This window comes from Brassica rapa, chromosome A10 (assembly GCF_000309985.2).
Source record: "Brassica rapa cultivar Chiifu-401-42 chromosome A10, CAAS_Brap_v3.01, whole genome shotgun sequence".
Lineage (NCBI taxonomy): Eukaryota > Viridiplantae > Streptophyta > Magnoliopsida > Brassicales > Brassicaceae > Brassica > Brassica rapa.
Window position 1 is genome coordinate 9,956,995 of NC_024804.2, and position 22,447 is coordinate 9,979,441.

The 22,447-nt window shown below is 30.7% G+C and overlaps 3 protein-coding genes across 3 annotated transcripts; all 3 read left to right on the plus strand.

Annotated features, from left to right (window-relative positions):
• Positions 1 to 284: 284 nt before the first annotated feature.
• LOC103844845 (terminal nucleotidyltransferase 4B) lies at positions 285 to 3,454 on the plus strand. The gene is made up of 13 exons (XM_009121670.3): positions 285 to 838; positions 938 to 1,050; positions 1,137 to 1,193; positions 1,296 to 1,391; positions 1,472 to 1,542; positions 1,645 to 1,687; positions 1,786 to 1,866; positions 1,959 to 2,018; positions 2,136 to 2,186; positions 2,252 to 2,349; positions 2,496 to 2,544; positions 2,638 to 2,682; positions 2,773 to 3,454. The coding sequence occupies exons 1-13, from the start codon at positions 484 to 486 to the stop codon at positions 3,217 to 3,219; spliced, it is 1,566 nt and encodes a 521-aa protein (XP_009119918.1). The 5' UTR covers positions 285 to 483; the 3' UTR covers positions 3,220 to 3,454.
• A 1,077-nt stretch (positions 3,455 to 4,531) lies between these two features.
• LOC103844847 (vicilin-like seed storage protein At2g18540) lies at positions 4,532 to 6,731 on the plus strand. Its single transcript, XM_009121671.3, has 8 exons — positions 4,532 to 5,205; positions 5,458 to 5,503; positions 5,614 to 5,663; positions 5,753 to 5,794; positions 5,884 to 5,997; positions 6,087 to 6,165; positions 6,258 to 6,329; positions 6,426 to 6,731. Exons 1-8 carry the CDS (start codon positions 4,592 to 4,594, stop codon positions 6,471 to 6,473), a joined length of 1,065 nt encoding a protein of 354 aa, XP_009119919.1. The 5' UTR covers positions 4,532 to 4,591; the 3' UTR covers positions 6,474 to 6,731.
• A 12,987-nt stretch (positions 6,732 to 19,718) lies between these two features.
• LOC103844848 (stress-induced protein KIN2) lies at positions 19,719 to 20,403 on the plus strand. Its single transcript, XM_009121672.3, has 3 exons — positions 19,719 to 19,847; positions 19,942 to 20,010; positions 20,091 to 20,403. The coding sequence occupies exons 1-3, from the start codon at positions 19,788 to 19,790 to the stop codon at positions 20,163 to 20,165; spliced, it is 204 nt and encodes a 67-aa protein (XP_009119920.1). The 5' UTR covers positions 19,719 to 19,787; the 3' UTR covers positions 20,166 to 20,403.
• Positions 20,404 to 22,447: the final 2,044 nt, after the last annotated feature.

Consider the following 22,447-nt stretch of genomic DNA (forward strand, 5'->3'; position numbering starts at 1 on the left):
GTAATATACTGTAATAAAGATATTAAATACAATATTATTTGAATAAATCCGGGCGTAGCCCGGAAAAAAATCCCTAATATTAATAATAAAAATTTATATACGGGAAATCACCTACTTGAATTAATATTTAGCTCGTTCGAATATATTTTTAGTTGTAATAATTAATTTGGTGAAAGAAAGTATCCAATCTAAACCAAATATAAACCGATTCGAATCGTGTTCGATTTCTACAAAAATCATAAACCATCGGTACCCGAGGCTACCTAAAATTCGATAGAAACAAACTAAACCGGTCCGACTATCTTCTCGTTGGTCGGAGGGTTTTATGCAGAAAGAAAACCATTATTTATTTAATTATTTTCTTTTTCCCCATTGTTTCCTAACTTTCCTTCTTCTGTTCGGACACATTATTTATTGGTTTTTTGTATCATCCACGGCGGCGGCGAAACCCTAAACCCCAGATTCAACCTCCATCAATCTCCAATGGAGTCTGAAGCTCCGGCTTTCGTATACGACGCTCTTCCTCCACTTAGCCTCTCAGATTGGAACCAGTCTCCAGCAACGCACGACGAATCTCACAACTATTCTGTTTACCGCAACGAGATCTCTGATCTAACCGTCGACACAGCGCCGGTGGAATCAGAGACGGTTGATTTCTTCTCACTGGACGTGGACGCCGGGGAGAAGGAGAACGGCGAAGAATTTGTTACGCCGGTTGTGGCCTCGAAGAAGAGCAGAAAGAGGAGGAAAGACAAAGAAGCTGAAGAGCCCAGATTAGAGACTAACTGGTTTAACGAGAACAGCTGTTCCAAGATCCCAATGCTTCAACTGCATAAAGGTAATATAATGTAGAAAAAAAAAGAGAGAGAAACAAATCCTTTTTTTTTTGTTGAAGCATTGATTCTCTATCGGTGTTGAAAAGCTTCTCTCTTTGCAGAGATAGTTGATTTCAGCGAGTTTCTCTTACCAACTCTAGATGAGAAAGCGCAGCGTGATGCAGCAATGGATAGTGTTAGAAGTGTTATTCAATATATCTGGCCTGATTGCAAGGTGCCCATTTAGTCCTTTATATGAAAAGCTTTAAGCTTTCTCACTGATTAGAGGTTAATTCAAAAGTGTTAATCTCTCTGTCCCAGGTAGAAGTTTTTGGATCATACAAGACAGGGCTTTATCTACCAACAAGTGATATCGATGTAAGTGTTCATCTTTTTTTTTTTGGTGGATTCTCTGATAACTCTTATTTTATCCTAACAGTGATTCTTTTTTTTTTTTCAACTTTTGGCTTGTATATAAAGGTGGTCATTTTGGAGTCAGGTATCACAAATCCTCAACTAGGTCTGAAAGCACTCTCCAGAGCATTGTCACAAAGGGGGATTGCAAAGAATATTCTGGTATTTTTTTTTGACTTTCTATTATAACATGTCAGCATCTCAGAGTGACTGTCTCATAGTTAGCTTTCTCATTTGTGCAGGTGATTGCTAAGGCTCGTGTACCAATTATCAAGTTCGTCGAGAAGAAAAGCAGTATTTCATTTGATCTAAGGTTCAGCAAATATATACAAACCCACACACGACCCTTTGAATGAACTATTATGTGAATTTATTTACTGTGAGTTATTAAATTTGTCACTGACTTACTTTACAGTTTTGATATGGAGAATGGACCAAAGGCAGCTGAGTTTATACAGGTTTGTGATTTCAGCTGAATAATACTTCTTTACCAGCTTATCATGTCTCTCGATTATGTGTGAAGATCTCACGGTAAATCTTTTGACTTATTTTTCAGGATGCTGTAGTCAAGTTGCCTCCTTTACGACCATTGTGTCTAATTCTGAAAGTATTTCTACAGCAGAGAGAACTCAATGAGGTCTGGAAATAGTTTACTTTTTTCTTTTTCTTTACACCATCCCCTTTCCCAGTCCCAAACATTCAATAATTTTCTTTTAATGTTTTTGGCAGGTGTACAGTGGTGGAATTGGTTCATATGCACTTCTAGCAATGCTCATCGCTTTTCTCAAGGTAACATTGGTCACTTGAGTTTCACATTCCTAGATCTTTCATTCCCCGTCCGAACAAAAGAGGAAAAAAATCTCTAAACTGGACTTTCTTTGTACCTTTGTTTATTTAATGAAACAGTACCTCAAAGATGGTCGAAGCCCACAAGAGCATAACTTGGGAGTTCTCTTGGTATGTTCTTGTCATTGCGACTCGAAGCTTCTGATTGTATTGGCTAATATCGTTCTTTCTTGTAGGTTAAGTTCTTCGACTTTTATGGGCGAAAATTAAACACCGCAGATGTGGGTGTATCTTGCAGGAAGGGAGGTTCTTTCTTTTCAAAGTCCAACAAAGGGTAAACTCACTAAACCCACAATGGAGTGTTTGTTTACTTGGTTCTCATCTTTATTGGCTATCTCAACTCCCTGAGACATCAGCGACCTGTACCTTTTGCGTCTTTTGGCGAATTTACCTTTGTCTTCTTCATTTTTGTCTCTCCAGTTTCCTGAACCCAGCCCGTCCAGGGCTTATCTCTATCGAGGATCCACAGGTTAGCTTTCGAGCTTTGGTTTTGTATGAACACAAGCAGCGTTAGAATTTAGCAGACAAACAGTATTAACTTGGTTCTTATTTGGGTAACCAGACACCAGAGAATGACATTGGCAAGAGCTCATTCAACTACTTTCAGGTTCTCTTCACTGCTCTAATCTATCAGAGAAGTACATAATTTCAACAAGGTGGACATATGCTTTACTAAAAGACAAGTTCTTTCTTACAGATTCGATCAGCATTTTCAATGGCCTTGTCCACTTTAACAAACACGAAAGCTATTCTAGCTTTAGGACCGAACCGAAGCATTCTCGGCACTATAATCAGACCAGACCGGATTCTGTTAGAGCGCCAAGGTGGGAAAAACGGGGATGTCACTTTCAACAGCTTGCTTCCCGGTGCGGGAGAGCCATTGCCGATGTCGGCTAACGGCAAAAGCAATGGTGGGCTTTTCTGCAACTGGCAACTCGAAGAAGACGAGGAAGGCTCGTTCCCTAGAGGGGATGCTGTGAACGGAGACAATACTCCTGTGCTAGTTGACACTCCTGGTAAGGTTACTACGAAAGAGTCTTCCCGGAAGAAGAAGAGTAAGAGCAAGAAGAAGAAGATGGTGGATGATGATGATGGTGAAGAAGAAGAACCGAGTTCGAAGAAAAGAAGACGGAAGAATAAGTAAGTTTTGAAGCATGGAACGGCCGGCCATGCTGAAATCAACTGGAGGTTAGTAACCAGAGGAGGCCTCAGTCTTCAAGTGTAAATTATAATTTGGTAAAAACAGATATAATGCTGTTGTAACAAATTAAAAATTTACCATCAGTTTTGAGTAGTTTCTAAATTTATGTAACGTTTATTGAACATTGAAAGAGCTAAATTTAAACGCGCTATATCAGACTCTTTGTGAGCTTGCTTAATTCTCTTGGATCTTGAAAAGTGCAGTGAGCTCTTTACATGTGCTTGCACACTTACTAGCAAACACCCTTTATACTCTTCACAGCCTAAACAACAGCCTCTTCGTCCATGCTATGTTTACTCTGCTTCTACCAACATTGGAATTCAACTCTACAGAGTCCTTATACAAACGTCTTCAATATTCTGCCTCCTCATCAGCTCGAGAACGATCTGTGATGTCCCATCACACAGCTCAGTTTCGCATTTCTAGTGGTACACATTTGCTCCTCTGGAACAATATTTCTGCCATTTTCATGAAATGAACTTTCAATATCTATTTCTCTGCAATGTCCCTAAAAGAGGTTTCCAACCGCTCTTTGCTTATGAAAGCAATCGGCATGGACGGTCGGATTCATATTTGCTTTTTTGGGTTTTCATGTGCAAACTTCCTAAACTTTATTCGGATTTTCTATACGTATGCATCATATTTCTATAATAATACTTGGGGGTATAGGTAGATCTTAAAACTCACTAAAAGTAAGCGGTGTAGTAAGCAGGTTTACATTCTAGCGAACTTATGTGTTAGCTTGGGCTTGTTTTATTGACGTCCTCTTCCAGCAGAGCTCCGGGGCGTGAGCCAGGTGCTTCTATCATGCTTGCTAGGAGTCAGTTCGGTGAGACTGGGTCGATCTCACCTTTCTTGTTCTCTGTTTCGTTACATAAGCGTTTTGGGATGGGAATCTAAAATATTGTTTTTGTGTTTCAATGTTATATTAACTTCGCGTAAGCCATTGTTTGGGTTGCTTGCTGTTAATTTCTTTAGGTTCTTTGGGGTTTTTATAAACTTATTTGCAACTCCTTAAATCTGATCGACTGAAAAGCATCTCTTGGTTAATCCGATCTTCATTATCTTTTTAATAACATTACCATTTAGCAAAATAACTCACTAAAAGTGTGCCCTATATTAGAGAATCCGCCATATCATTTGGTGGTTGTATAAACCACGGTGACGTTGCTACTAGTGGGCCTTCTTCTACGACGATATTTAGAAATGGGCTTTATCAATTACAGCCCAATCCGCATTGCTTTTAGGATTCCTAACGTTTCATGACGCTTCGATCTAGGGTTGGGTCGAGATAACTCACCGGCGATTTCGCGAGATGGGAAGAGACCGCGACGAATCTCCGCCGGAGAAAGCGAAAGGCGACGTCGAGGATAAAGACTACAGAAGAAATTCATCCCGGAGCCGTATCGAAAAGAAGTCCGTCGAAGAAGAAGAAGAAGATGTGAGTCGCCGTGAATCGAAGAGGAAATCAAAAGAGGCCAGAGACTCCGATTCTGGTTCGGGACTGGAAAGCGGCAGCGACTCCGAATCGGACAAGGAAGAGAGACGAAGAAGTAGAAAGTCGAGAGGGAAAAGGAAATCAGATCGGAGATCTCGTAGTAGACGAAGCAGGAGACGCCACGATGATTCCAGTAGTAGCTCGGAATCAGAATCTGAGTCGGAATATTCGTCTGATTATTCGGATTCGGAGAGTGAGAGTGAGGATGAGCGGAGGAGAAGGAAGATGAAGAGAAGGGAGAGGGAGGAGAGAGATAGGAAGAGAAGGAGGAGAGAGAAAGAGAAGAAGAAGAGAAGGAAGGAGAAAGGAGTTGATGGAGATACCAAGAAGAAGAAGAAGCGGAAGAAAGAGAAGAAGTCTGAGAAGGCCAAGAAAGGAGCTGTCACTGAATCTTGGGGAAAGTATGGAGTCATCAGAGAGACTGATATGTGGTAAAGTTTCTCTCTTTCCCTTTGGAAAATCTTGATTTGTTACATGGATAGATTAGTTCGGAATCTGATATTCAAGAATGTAATTTTAGTTCTACATATTTTGATTCTTATGTAAAGACTAGTAAACTTGTGTTTCTTGTTTTTAAAATACAATTAGTTATTGAAGTTGCTGATTACTCATAGATAGTTCAACAAATGTTGAGTCTTTTTTAGATATTAGATATTGAAGTTGTTAATTACTCATATATGTAGGAATAAACGACCAGAGTTCACAGCATGGCTGCTTGAAGTAAAAGAGGTAGCTTTATATACTCTGTAACCTTATATTTTGCATTGAACTTCAAAGCGAATAATGTCAACTTAGCCCTATTTTGTGGATTGATTTTGGTTGTCTGCTTGGTCCAAAAGGTCAACTTGGAAAGCTTGCCACCATGGGAAGAGAAGAAAATGTTTAAAGAGTATGTATCTCTTGAGTTTATGTTCCTATGAAGTTCTTCTTTTGGTTTCTGATAATATAACGATATGTAATTGATTGATTCTTTCACAGTTTCATGGAGGATCACAATACTGGTACATTTACCTCCAAGAAGTAAGCTTCTTTTGGTCCTGGATTGATGAATGTTGTCGAGTAGTTGTTAAGATTAGTTTATCATGTCGTATCTATTTGAAATTTTGCAGATACTATGACATTGATGGTTACTATAGACGTAAGTTGGAGAAAGAGATGAAGAAGGGTTTGAAGAAAGCTGGGAAGAGTGAACGGACTGTGTTCAATGACGAGGAGCAACGCCGGTACACCAAGGATTCTCACTTTAAATCAGCACACATAGAAATGCTGTGGATCGGTTGCCTTAATGGCATGTTTGTGTTCTTGCTTTCAGGCTAGAGATGCAGGAAGCACGGGAGAAGCAGAAGGAAGAAGAAGTTTTAGCTCTAAAGCGATCAATGGAAGGCGGAATGGTCAGTTCCTTCTTTGAGATCTTTGCGGTTTCCTTTGCTATTAATCTGGTCACTGGCACAAGTCTTACGTTGATTGTATAATCCAATCGCAGGCGCAAGCTATGAAGGAACAAGCTCGGCTAAAGGAAGAAATGGTCTATTTATACAAGATTGGGGACATGGAGGTTTGATACAAAGACATTATTTTTCTCTTCAACGTCAGTTACGTGTATTGATTTCGTTGTTATTGTAACGTTTTGGATCCGTCTTAATACACGCAGGGTGCAGCTGCTATTCAGAGAAGGTTGGATCCAGATGTTCCCATGTAATGTGGAAGTTTTGGTTTAAGCTACTACAAGATCTACTTCTTGTTCACAAACTGTGTTCTAAGTATCGAACTTTTGTAACACTACGATAAGGAAAAACAAAACAATATTTTCATCTAGTAGAGCCATAAAGCATGATATTGCTTTTTGGTTTTTGAAATTATTATCAGAATATTACGTTGTAGGACACTTTTATAATTACAGCTTAAATCACTTGTTGCTACTAACACTTTTTTGGGGGTCAAATTTGCTATTACCACACTTTTGATGTCTTTCTCCGTTAAAACTTCTAGCAAAATTTCTCACTTTCTTGTCCCAAGTTTCTAATTGGGAAATTTGTCCCTATATACACAAAAAACCCAAAATACACTACTTAGCTAAAAACACTTCTTCTCTCTTATTTTCTCGAGTTACCATTTGAGACGCTTTGTTCATTATTTTTACAGTTTAAGGCACTTGTGGCTGAAGATACGCTTTTTCTTCTGGCTATGCTTATTTTAGACTAAATTGCCCCATGAATGAAGTGAAACAGGAAACGAAAACATTAAAAAAAACTTAGTTAGATATTTTTTTACGTCATTACTTTTCATCTCCTTGTTTTATATTAGTTTTTTTCTCAAAATGTTTGATATATAAAAAGAATTAATTGTTACAATAAATTATAGATTTTTTTCCCTCTATATTTTAACATCCATTATCATATATATATTTTATATATTTAACATTTACACAAAATAGTGTGGACATGGATGAAAAAGTGTGAAAGAATAAACTGTGGACATATGACGAAATGTAGATTCAGAACATGAAATGTTTAATACTTTGTAAATTCATCACAAACAACCGAGTTGATACCTAAAATAAGCAAAAAAAAAGAAAAAAGAGCTCATATATGAATTGTATGATAAATACTAATGTTGTGGATATGGACGGAAAACTATGGACATTGACAAACAAACTATATCTTTTAACATCCATTTTAAATTTTATATATATTAACATTTACACAAAATGTTTAGACATGGCTCAATGAACCCAATATACAAAAGATGTGTGTAAATTAGGTAATCGTGCATATTTTAAAAATAATTTGCGAATCATGTATGGTACAGGTATAAAAAGACGGCTATGCCTTTTGCAGAAGCTGACACATCTACGGGAAGTAGCTTCAGCTGGATATAAAAACTGATGTCGACTTTGAGCAGATATGTGTGAGACTGTATACTTTTAATTTTGGAGAGTGTTTGTATGGCTTTAAATTGGCGACAACTTGTGGTGAATATTGGACAAACGTATATGGTAATATATGCTAACAGACGTTTATTTTGTATACTGTCGTAAATAAAAGGAAACATATTTTTCCCTCACACATAGCATTACAATCATTTGAATACATGAGTAACATATTAGATGCGACTGATTAATTAAAAACGACATTAGTGCATGCTATTAAGAATGTTAAATATACAACCATAGTGTGTAGGCTGTAAAATAGTCTGATTAAAAATGCAAGAAACTTTGCGTATAATGCAAATAATTAGAAAAGAAAATTTGTCGGCTCATGTGGGATTAATTACTAGATAATTTCTAGAGTTGGTTCTACAAATATATGTGGGTAAGTAGACAATTTCATATAAATGTAACTTGTGTTGAAAGGATAAGCATTAAATTGAGTTTAATAACCATATTAGTTTAGAAAAATAAACATTTTACTATATATATTTCTGAAAATGCGTATTATAACCAGATCATTTATTTGCATGTTGCAAATATATCTAGCTAACGTTTATGTTATCCAAAAATAATGATATTATCATATTATTTAGTTTGACTGTACCTTAATAAACCACATATACATTTTGGGTTGTCTTGTATTATTACAATAGCTGATACTATTTATGAATATATAATATAACCGGATAATATATAAATAATCCGGTTATGGTGATAATAACCAGAAACTAAGTCTTGTATCTATAGTTTGAATGTGCATTATAACCGGATAATATATCATGTATCCGAGGTGATTTAATATAAGAGATTGAATAATATGTATGCATAGGTTTTAACCGGATATTACAAAGTAATCCAGATGTAACTTGTAACAACCATTCGAAAACATTTGTTTGAGGAGATTTGAAATGTTGGATACCTCCAAACAAAACTGATATTTTTAAAGTATTTTGGATATCAAACAAATCAACAAACATTAAGCTTCATAAAACTGAAAAATAAGATTACACTCTGAATCCTAGCACATGAAAAATACACTCTGAATTGAGGAGACCTTATAGCAACAATAACAGCTGTTCTATAGCTTCTCCACTACTGAGACACTCTCTCTTTTTGATTCGATAAAAGAGATTGCATGTGTTTTCAAACGATTCTAAAGATGGAAAATCTGCAAAAAAAAAAAAAAACAATGAAGAGCAGAACACCATTAGCTAAGAGAGCCTAAAGAAAAGGATTAATAATAAAACATATAAACCATATATACCTCCTAAATTTCGTATACGAACATTCAGTCCAAGCTTGAGGAACATAGCCATTTTTTCATTGACTTCCACTTGTTGCAAGGAAAGGAAAAGCGCAAGGTTAGTCGGTTACCATTATTTCTCCCGGTGTTGATTGGGGTCGAAAACACCTCCCAGAGAAGATCTTATGAGTGAACAATGGCGTTTACAAGCAGTAACCATTAATTCTTTGTGCCAATAGTAGAATCTGATTAACAGATATTTAAAAATTAGAAAATCCAGATCTATGAAAATGGTTATACGAAGTAAAATCATACACACACAAAAAAAAAATGAAAATGAAAAACTAGTTTCATATCGTTAAAAAAAGTTGGAAAAAAATGTTACAGAAAGAAAAAGTAGAAGGAAGAAGGTGCTTTCGTAGAAGTAATAAAAAAAACAAAAAGAAAAACATTGAAAGAAATAAAAAACAGGTTTGTGTATAGACATCTGTGTCAGGGTTATGGATTAATATAGGGGTGGATATGGAATTAAAATTGTCAAATAGTGTCATGGTCATTCACCTAATTTAGATTGTTTTTATAGTCTGCAAAAACTCTTTAGACATTGACATAATAAATATGTATGAAAAATGTGGACATGTGCAAAGAATACATATTTCTTAAAATGTGGACATGTGCAAAGAATACATATTTCTTAAAATGTTGACATGGACTAAATCTGTGGACAAAGATTCGTGGACAAAATATGTATAAGGCAAAAGGTCATCTATTCCTTCAAAGTTTCCCATCTTTCCACGAGCGGGTAAGTGATCACATCTACCCATCATAATGAACTTGTTAATTCCCATGACTCGAGTGTTTTGAGAGATATCAACAAGAATCCAAGAACGTAGGATTTGTCCATGCTTCTTAAGAACAAAACATTAACTCCAAGAAAGTAGTTCTTCCAGAAGCAGAAGAACTAGATGCAGCAGCATCTCTGAACTAGATGCAGCAGCATCTCTGAACTAGATGCAACAGCATCTCTGAGATTCAATAAAAGCTGATGTACTCTAACATAGCCAGCTGTTATCATAAAGATGATGAACTAATCTCAAATTCAGACAAGAAAGCTGGAGAAACGACCGCCGGAGAAACGAGAATTTCTACAAAAGGGTTGATGGTGGAATATTCTACAGAATTTATATGAGAATTTTAAATTTACCGATGTTTAAGTTATGGAAACAAGAAATTTACTGTAACAATTATATATTTAGTTGACTCAGAATATTGTACAGAATCTATATGAGAATTTTAAATTTACTGATGTTTAAGTAATGTTTGCTAATAAATGAATATTTTGAATTTATTTGGAAAGATGATTGTCAGCTACATGAACAATAAACCACTACATGCTCTACAAGAAAACAGCTGAATTCCGACAGAAATCATCCGTCGGGACTAAGACGTCATGAAAATTTTTTGTCAGAAATTCCGGATAAACAATTACCATTGGTAAGTATTCCTTGGAAATCTGTCGTATATTCATTAGAAAAGTTTTTTAAAAAAATCGATAAATTTCATTCGTCAGAAATAATTGTCGGGAATTAATTTTGAAAAGTAACTAAAGAAATAAAATATTTTTTAAAAAATTAAATATTGAATTAATAGTACTGTTATTAAAAGAATATACCAAAAATATAAATAATTTAATATTTGTTTTGAACTATTATAATATATATCCTAATCAAACAAATTAAACAAAAAATCTGCAATTAACAAATTCTAAACTAAAATAAAATTAAAAATGAAATATTTTTTTAAATTTTTTAATAAGAATTAAAAACATTTTAAATATTGTCTTCAAATTTTAAAATATGTAAAAATATATCGTAGTAATTGAAAGATTTGTTAAAACAAGTTAATAAATTTGAGAATGTTCTTAAAATATAGTATTTATAATTGGTAAAAAATAGCAATAAAAACTTTAGAATTTCCCGCGGATTCCTTTGGAAGTCAATATTTTTTTGTTTCCATCAAAAATCCATCGGGAATTCCCAACGGATTCCTAACGAAATTCATTTTTATTGCTTTCATTGGGAATATGTTGGGAATTCCCAACATATTTCCAATGGAAATCAAAATTTTTAGTTTCTTCGGAGTTTTGTCGGGAATTCCTGACGGAATTTTTTTCAGTCAGGAATTCTATCAGGAATCGGTTTGTTTTCTTGTAGGTATGTCTATATATCTAGACAAAAAATGTATCAGAAACTATACGAACTATATGATTCATATTACAATATCACTGAACTATTATATGCTATATTATATGCTATGTTGCTAATTCCATGAACATCATTTTGTTAGATAAAAAATGTGCTAGACTTGGAATCCTTTGACGACATATATCCACATGTTCTTGGTTGTATAATATTACATATAAATACTCGATCTATGTATTATTTTGTTTTTAATCTTTTGTATGTGTGTTATAGTATGTTTTTAAGAATTTGGTTAGACGGACTTCTTATCAGATGTTTTTTAATTCCAAATTCGACACACTTTTTAACTACCAGAATGATGGTTATGGACGTGTTACTAACATAACATATAATTGTACAAGGATGTTGTCATGTAGTATATGTAGTTTTTGATACATTTACTTTGTCCAAATGTGTAGGCGTGTGGTGGTGATTTTTCATGTACCATCATTTTTCCTTTGTGTTTAGAACAGATAAAAATAATTTTAAATCCACTACAAAATCAAATTCATTAATGATTTTAACAAAGATTATAAAACCACTAAAGATTCTTTTTACAATTCTAAATCCATTTTTTTAAATTAGATCCATTTAAATTAAGTAATTATGAATGCCAACTTATTTTATTATTTGTTCAAAAAAAGGGGAGACACCAGCCGATTATTACACTCGTAAACATAAAAAATACAATGACACAAATATTACAAAATATCTGCACACAAATTGTAATCACAAAGATTTTATTAGATGCCAAATGGAAGAAGGTTACATGTAGGCAATAGTAGGTGGACGTAGGGCCTGGGCCGGATCGGATATCCGGGTAATTTTAAGGTATCCTTATCCGGCAGAACCTTATCCGGCGGATCCTTATCCGGCGGATCCATAATTTTACTATCCTTATCCGGATCCGGGGTTCTCGGATATCCGGATGCCGGATATCCTTCTAAAAACTGTAATATCCGACGGATATTCGGATCCGGATTTGGATCGATAAAATAAATAAAAATAATAATATTAATATATATAATATTAAAAGTAATTTAAAAATAAAAAATATATAATGTTTTTAATTATTTCTATGTATAATATTACAAAATTTACATAAAATTTACATATACTATTATAAAAATGTAAAAAAGTTTAAATAAAGTTAGTTTTTATATATAGATATTATTGTTTTTGAAATAGTTATTAATAAAAGTTACGGATCCGGATATCCGGACTAAAAAATCAAGATATCCGGATCCGGATCCGGTTTTTGACGGATCCAACATTTTACTATCCGGATCCAGATTCGGCCTCTCCAAATATCCAGATTTTCATATCGGATCCGGATCGAATCTCGGATCGAATCCGGATCTCGAATAAAAGTCTCAGGCCTAGGTGGACGTACATTACAAAATGTGGGGTCACGTGCCCCATGCTGTTTTTAATTTTATAAGTAATCTATACTATACTAAAAGGGGGATATAAGCCCCTCTTAGAGTGTCCACGTAGGCACAAAAAATCGTCCAATCAGAGAATCCGAAGTTGCCATGTCATCTCATTTATTTTTTCGTAAAAAATGAAAAAACAATGCAAAGGAAAAGATCGAACCCGGGTTAGTATGACATAAATATATGGCATATACCACTAAGCTATTGAAACTTTCTTGGACACATATACAAGAATTACTAAATATGTAATCACAAACTCTTATGTACATTTACAATAATATGGATTCAACTTTCAAGACTCCGATACTTTGTTTTGTAAAATAAAAAAAAGTAAGTGACTAAGCTAATATATTATTTGAAAGTGTGAGAACATTGACAAATATGAAAAAACATAGATTTTTGTTTTCGTGACAAAGTTAAGAATTTTGTAAAAGTAAGTTTAACATATAAATTTCCGTGACAAATATGAAAAAGCATAGATTTTGTACAATTTTAACAAAAGAACTCAAAACATAGTTCTCTAATGTCTTAATAAAATATTATTTAAGGGTGCAATAATTAAATATATCAATTCACTAAATTTTGTAATTTATAGACAAAACAATAACACAACAAATTTTGAAACATTTGTTTAACCTATCGATTTATTTTCATGAGAATCCAACTAAACAAGATAAAAAAACAATTAGATTTATTTAATTACAATTTTATTCAATTTTGAATAATTTCAAATTGTACTAATGTATCTTTTTGAAGTTACAAAAAAATAATGTTCTTTCTTTATTACACTAGCATTATATATAGATTCCATATACACAAATAAATATAATATAACAACATAAGCTTGCTTTCCCCGATTCATATGAAAACTTTTTAAGTTATCCACCAAACCAAATTAATTAAATCAATCAAATTGTTAGAATACAAAAAAATAATATATAATTTTATTTTAAATTAAATTAATAAAAAGTGTATTTTCATTAAAAACAAAATAATAAATAAGTAAAACTGATTTGATGGTAATTTTTATGACATATATATATATATATATATTATGTGAAAGAAATATAAGCTTAACATGGAAAAAAATCTTAAATACAAAAAACTATAAAATTAACAAAAAAACTAATAAAAATTAAACTATGATATCAATTGAAAGCTTCTTAGACAATATTAATAAAATATTTAAGCGCTAATTAGACAAATTTGATTTTTTTGCCAGCCAAAAGTTTATTATAATTAGCAGCAGTTATTTCAAGATATTTAAGAAAGGATAGACTTAAATGATATATGAACTACGAATGGTAGAGCTCACTTAGATAACACATTTGCACATCATTTCCAGTTTTTTTTTATGCATAGATTCAATTTATTCAGAGCAGTTATTCCACAAAGAGATCGTATGAGATATTATTTTGATATTCAGATTTGTTTCTTGACTGTTAAGAAGATTGATAACTGTAAAAATATCACCTTCGAATATTATATGTCTATAACCGAATCCCCAACATGAGACAACTTAGTTTAAAAAGTAAATAATTTCATTTTTCTTATCTATACTATACTAAAAGGGAGATATAAGCTCCCCTTAGAGTGTCCACGTAGGCACAAAAAATCGTCCAATCAGAAAGTTCGAAGTTGCCACGTCATCACATTTATTTTTTGTAAAAAATGAAAAAACAATGCAATGGTAAGGATCGAACCCGGGTTAGTATGACATAAATATATGGCAGATACCACTAAGCCATTGAAACTTTCTTGGACACATATACAAGAATCACTAAATATGTAATCACACTCTTATGTACATTTACAATAATATGGATTCAACTTTCAAGACTCCGATACTTTGTTTGGTAAAAAAAATTGTTAGAATACAACAAATTTATATATAATTTTATTTTAAATTAAATTATTTAAAAAGTATATTTTCATTAAAAACAAAATAATAAATAAGTAAAACATATTTGATGATAATTGTTATGATATATATATATTATGTGAAAGAAATATAAGCTTAATATGGAAAAAAATCTTAAATACAAAAAAACTCTGAAATTAACAAAAAAACTAATAAAAATTAAACTATGATATCAATTGAAAGCTTCTTAGACAATATTAATAAAATATTTAAGCGATGATTAGACAAATTTGATTTTTTTTTTGTCAGCCAAAAGTTTATTGTTAATTAAGATCAGTTATTTCAAGATGTTTAAGAAATGATAGAATTAAATGATATATGAATTATGAATAGTAGTACTTTGTAAAGCTGACTTAGATAACACATCTGCACATCATTTTCAGTCCTTTTTGATGCCTAAATTCAATTTCTTCAGAGCAGTTATTCCACAAAGAGATCGTATGAGATATTGTTTTGATATTCAGATTTGTTTCTTGACTGTTAAGAAGATTGATAACTGTAAAAATGTCTCCTTCGAATATTATATGTCTATAACCGAGTTCCCAACATGAGACAACTTTGTTTAAAAAGTAAATAATTTCATTTTTTTTATATTATATAATAAATATATATTATTTACTGATAATAAAATATAGTTATTCATCTATCACAAATATCTATGCAAATATGTGAATCAAGTAGAACAATCAAACAACATAATGATTTCCACAAAGAAAATTTAAAAAATTTATTTATGTTATGTAGTCTTATTTTATATTCTTTAAATAATGTAATACAATATTATACATTATTTTTTAGAATTGAGAAATGCATATATATCAGTTAGACAAATTAAGCGATAATTAGACAAATTGATGTTTTTTGCCAGCTAAAAGTTTATTATTAATTAGCATCAGTTATTTCAAGATGTTTAAGAAATGGTGGACAAAAAAATAGGATGGAGATAAATGATATATGAACTATGAATAGTACTTTGTAAAGCTGACTTATTTAACACATCTGCACATCCATTTCCAGTCCTTTTTGATGCATAAATTCAATTTCTTCAGAGCAATTATTCCACAAAGAGATCGTATGAGATATTGTTTTGATATTCAGATTTGTTTCTTGACTGTTAAGAAGATTGATAACTAAAAAATGCCTCATTCGAATATGATATGTCTATAACCGAGTCCCCAACATGAGACAAGTTTGTTTTAAAAGTAAATAACTTTATTTTTCTTATATTATATAATAAATATATATTATTTACTGATAATAAAAATATAGTTATTCATCTATCACAAATAACTATGCAAATATGTGAATCAAGTAGAACAATCAAATAACATAATGATTTCCACAAAGAAAATTTAAAAATATATTTATTCTATGTAGTCTTATTTTATATTTTTTAAATAATGTAATACAATATTATACATTATTTTTTTCAAAATTGAGAAATACGTATAATATCTTATCCGCGCGTAGCGCGGTTAAAAAATCTAGTCTGCATTAATTTGGCTAAAAATTCTTCATAGTTTAGTGAAGAAATAGGTAAAATGCCCCCGGTTCAGAATTTATTTTGTTATTTTTGACATTGTGCCCCCAACTAAAATTGTTTCTACATATGCCTTAGTATAATGGCATATATCGAATCTACTTGTAGATTTTGTTGATAGAGAAAGAATGAATTAAAGAAGATGATATATGTAATATAGGATAAAATTATGAGAAATATATAAGATAAAAATTAAAATCATATTAGAAGTTTGCTTAACTTTCAAGTAGACTTCGTTTTAAGTATACTGCATGAGAAATATTTTAGATATGAAATAAAGTATATACTTTAAAAAAACATGAAGATAGCTTTAAATCTAAGAAAATTTTAAAAATATAATTTATAAGACAAAATAGTAATAAATTAAAAACATAGATTCTGAATATGTAACTTTATTTAAATGTAAATACAAAGACACACATTTAAAATCTATATATGTAAATCTTATATTTTTGAGGAGGATATTAAAAACATGCAAGAAAATAACTGCAAAAATAAGATAAAATTATTTAAAATTTAAACATATATTTATATACTTTCAATGTAATCTGCTTAAAATTTATAAGCAGAATTCATTAGAAGTCTATCAGCTAATTTTCTGATCTAAAAAAAGTCTCAATTATTGTATAAAATATCGAAATACACAAAATATAAACTACTTAACATTAATAAGAAAATAGCCTCAAAACATATTTTTATTCATAAACTAACCAATAAAAATCAAACTGACCCAACTAAATTTTATTAAAGGAGTAAATGATAATTATACAACTTCTTACACATATATATATATATATATGTATATATAAAAAAATTCGAAATTGCTATTTCAAATTTTGTTTTATCAATTTGTTTTTAATAAATGATTTTTCTTAAAAAAACGTTTAGGAAGAAGTTCCTAAATGTGTATCATATCTTCTTGAATTTGAGTTATATGCATATTTAGGAAAACATTAGTGAATAAGTATAATCAATACTATTAAAAGGGAAGAAGTCTAAAAAAATCTACCTATAAAAGTTGTTTGGACCCTTTCATTTAACTCATTATTTTTTGGTCTTACCTTAAATTTATACTAACAATATGTTACCATATATTTCTCTAACAATAATTTAGTCAATTCTTTTATTTATTTAAATCTCACTCCTAAATCCTAATCATTACTATTACTATATTTATCATTTTGATTTTTAATCATAAAAGCATTGAAACTAATGTTTAATATTATCACTTTTATCATATAATATATGATTTAAAGCAAGATAAATTACAAGACATATATGTGTACATTCTAACTTCTTCTTTCGTTTATAATAAAGTAATCATATCATATATAAACTCTTCCACTAAAATCTTATATCATATACTAAACTTTCAACCGTCTATAGTTTGATAATATTTTCATATTTAAAAATTATTTTTCTGAATATTCATGTTACCTTCCCAAAAATGAAGAAATTCATTGGTTCTATTAAAGCTAATAGTATTGATTATTCAAGATTTTGAAAATTTTTTTTTTAGATATTATACTTTTATATACTTTTCACTTAAAATGAATCAATACTATTAAAAAGGAAAGAGTTTTAAAAAAATCTAATATAAAAAAGTTGTTGGAGTTATGTATATAACTATTTATTATTTTTCTGATAATACATTAATCATTCTAAACATACAATATTTTAAATATTTTTAACAGATCTTAATATTATTTCTTATGATACCTTTATTCAGAAAAATATTTCATCAACCATGTTTTTGTACAATAACGTTAAAAATCTATATCAAAAGGTTGTTGGACCTGATATGGACGTAATGGGTCCACATCTGTTCGGGTATTTAAGATCCTAAAAGAATTTGAAATATATGAAAAATCTGAAAAATATCCGAAACACGAAAAGTATTTGAAACTCCAAACAAATACCAAAAAAATTCAAATACCTAAAAATTTAAAATCATATTCAAAATCTGACACGATGAACTGAAAATACCCAAAATTTTATCCAAATACCCAATTTTTTTTTTAATTTGAAAAATTTACCTGAAATCAAAACTCTAATCGTAAACCTAAAACTTAAAAACAATATCCATAATACCAGAAACATATTCGGAATATCCAAATATACATAATAAACACATATTTATGATCTGGTCTAGGGTTGGACCCGGACTCAAACAAAGACCTGCGGGTCAAAAAAAACCCAATAGGTTATCTTCTCTGGACCTGAACTAAACCTATAAATTTGGATCGGTTCGGTTTGTTTTTTTGATCCGGATATAATTTTCATGTCGAAAAGAAACTTACGTAAAAGTGTACATATAAAATCTCAAATAAACTAATTTGTAGATTATATAGCTGTTAAAAAGTATGTTTTTAGATATAATAAAACTTTGTATTATAATATAATCCAACAACCCCGCGCTTTCCAAGCGCGGGTCAAAATCTAGTATATTCTTAAAATTTAGAAAATATTAATAAATATATTTAATATCTTTATAAAATTTAGAAAAACTTTCATAAATGTGTATTTAAAAATACATTCTTTATCATATATTTAAGAAAACCTTCATGAATATAATATATTAAATTTAGATTATAAGTACATTCAGTAAGATATTCTTTAATATGTATAACATTAAAGTTTTAGGAAAATCTTCCTGTATTTGATATATAAATTCTATAAGGATATTATACATATTTAAATATGCATATAAATCAAATTTAGAAAGATGTCATACAATTTACATTCAAAAAGTCTAATTACACATCTTGAATTCTAGATTTTTTTCACAAATTCAAGAAGATATTATACATATTCAAGAAGGTTTTTCTAACTTTTCTTTTCATAAAAAATGTTTCCAAAATTGATAAAAAAATAATTTGATTTTTAATATTTAATTATTTTACATATTTAATAAATAATCAATAATTTTATAAATGAGGGTATAGTTGTCATATATCCATTTGATAAAACATAAATTGCTCATTTTTATTTTTGAGTGCCGTTTAGGAAACAACAATAAAAAAGATGTTACTTAGGAGATTTTCCTAGTATATAATCCTAGTATATTTTGGCCAAAAAGATAATCCTTGTATTTTAGTTTTATAGATTTTTCCCTTTTAATCTTGTTTAGAAAAATATTAGAATGACAAAAATAATATTAAGTATGTCGATACATAAAAACTAGCTTTTCATATAATATTATAGAGTTTTAACTACCACTAGCATGCATTTGTTATTTGTTTTCATATAAAATAAAGCTATCATCACCGAATTTTCTTTTTAATAATGTATATGTTATTACCATCTAACCGTTTTAGTAGATGTAGCACAAAGAAACATGAGGTTGGTTCAGCTTCGTTAATAGTTTCTTAGAAAGTAGAAAATAAGTAGTTCAAAAATAAAATGGTAATATCACAAAGAGTTATAAACCGAACTACATTAGTACATTGGAACAAGTCTGTAACGATTTAGCAAAAAAAAAAAAAGTCTATAACGGATTTGCTTGGCTCGTGGTCAAAACCCCCCTATCCTACTGGAGACTACTAAGCTTAATACGCCAAGTGTCAAGGACTAAACAGCCACCCATTACATGGGATCCTGCAGCTACCCTATATAAACCTCTATGCGTAGTGCTCTTTCCTCACAAATCACAATTACTAAACCTAGAAAAGTTCATAACAATTATTCAAAGAGAAGATAAGAGAATGTCTAACAATAGTCAGAACTTGAGCTTCAACGCTGGCCAAGCTAAAGGCCAAACCCAGGTTTTGTCTATACTACACCATTTTCCATGCTATATCTAAGATTTAGATAAGATTAATAATTAATATTAATTAAATGTAACTAAAAATTTTGTAGGAAAAAGCAAGCAACCTGATGGACAAGGCCTCGAATGCTGCTCAATCTGCTAAGGAATCTCTCCAAGAGGTCCATTTTCTTTTCTTTTTTTCTTTCTGTTAAATACTTTTTTATGAAACAATTATGTATTTATGAGAATTTGAGTGCAGGGTGGACAGCAGCTGAAGCAGAAGGCACAGGGTGCGAGTGAGGCCATTAAGGAAAAGACCGGGCTGAACAAATGAGAAGCACGTTCCGAATAACAATTTATGTTTTATTTTACTCTCATAATAATAATAATAATAATTAGATAGAGTTGTCTATCTAAAGCTAAGATCAAAGCCATTTAGGCATTTTGTTTTGCTTTGCTAAGTTTATCTACCCAAGAGTTGTTGACTCTTGTCTCTTCATTATTCTGTAGCTTCGCAGTTATTTTTATATGTAATAAACGTATGAAATACATGAAACTATGTCTTATTTTTATTTAATAAACAAGGATTGTGTGAATTTTGTTACCACGGGTAGACAAGTTGAGTATTGTAGTTTTGATTGGTGACATAAAAAAATTAAAAGGTGAAAATATATTTTCAATGGAAAAACAGAAGAAACATTGTTGATTTTTTTTTTTTTGGCAATTGATAGTTAGATTTGTTATCCTGTAACCTATACGTGCATGTGTATACATGTCGATACTGTCGACTAAGATATAGGTGCATTTTGATCATCGTGGTAATATGTCTTTGTAATTAGTTTTTTGGGGTGTAATTGTAAGTACATGTTTATTTGTAGGAAGTCTTTGTTTTTCCTTTATTTTCTATATAATAAGATCGAGAGATTTCATTCAAAAAAAATCGAGAGATATGCTTCCTTTTCGTGTTTGAGCAATAAAATGGAATCTTTAACCACTTGGGTTCTAGAAGACACTAATGATTTGAAGTTTGAAACTTGAAAGAATATGATCCTTCATGGAAGGACGACAATTTTCACCAATTGAGAGTCCCCACAATTCTTACCTTTATGTTATTCTTTTTATCGAGGGTCATGATCTTTGTTATTTTTCTATTGAGACTAATATAATTTTATGATAGAATTGGATACGATCTCCGTTTTCTTTAATCTTGTTTCCTCATGTGCATACACTAGTTTGTGCAAATCTTGTAGTAAATCACAATAAGCAGAACATAATAAAATTCGGATATAATTTATTTTAATTTTAAGTTTGTAAGAGAATAAGTACTGCATTCTCTATTGGTAACTCGATATTAAAACCTAAAAAGTACAATAGCATTTTAAAGAGATGACCTTCCTTTATGCAATACACGTTAAATAATCTCTTGAAAATTGGAATAGTGAAAAAAAAAGAAAACTATTTAGTACAATGTCTTGTCAAACAAAAATTATGCTTATTCGTTCACGTTATAATGAATTATCATTGTATTCCTTTTTGGGTAAGAAGACAAGTGGGCATAAGTAGAAATCATAGAACTACATAATAATCAAAGACGAATAGATATAACTTTTATATTTGATGTTGTTCTTAAATAAATTTGGTAACTGTTTGACAAAAAAATAAATAAATTTGCTAACTAATTGGAAAGATTGTTTTCTTCTCCGTGGATACAATGTGATGTTTTATAACAAGTATTTTTTACAAGTTAATTTGTATAATTCAAATATTACAAGTTCATGTAACGGAGATCATATGCTACCATAAATATTTGGAAGAGAAAAATATATCAAAATCTTATGTAGGGTCGTAAATCATAGACATTTAGGGGATGACTGGTTTTCCCGCTACTACCCGCAAACGCAGCTTTTGCGGTTGGTAGCGGTTGTCGGCGGTTTGCAACAATCACTCAAATCGCTCTAAACCGCTTCAAACCGCTCCGAATCTCATAAATTCAAAAGCTGGCTCCAGCTAACGTTTGCGGTTGCGGGAGGGTAAAATTTTTTTCTTTTTTTAAAAACAATATATATACAAAGTAAAAATATTTAATAAAAATTTTTAAATTGAAATTATGAAAATATTAAAATATATCTATTATATTTTAATTAATATTATAAAATTTTATAATTAAAAAAATTTCAATAAATTTTCAAAAATTAAAATTATAACTTTCTAAATATAAATTTTATATTTATTATAATTTTATGATTTTTAATATTATTATAATTATATTAAATATAAATATCGTTAATTTATTATTTGATTGTTACCGCATTTGATAGTTAACCAGTCATAAGTCACCCGCAAACGCACCAATTTTTAACTGCAGTACCAGTCGTACAAATCTCTTAAAACTGCTAGAAACTGCAACCGCCCGCATCCACAAACTCCCGCAACCGCAACCGCAACCGCTACGTTTGAACCAGTCAGGCCCTTAGATCTTATCCGGTTACTGCACACAAATAAAATTTATTTGTAGATTTAATAATTTTCTGACTGTATTGATAATGGTACATAATTTTTTTTAATAACCTATGAGTATCCTGAACTTATGGAAGGACTCCTACTATTTCGGTACAT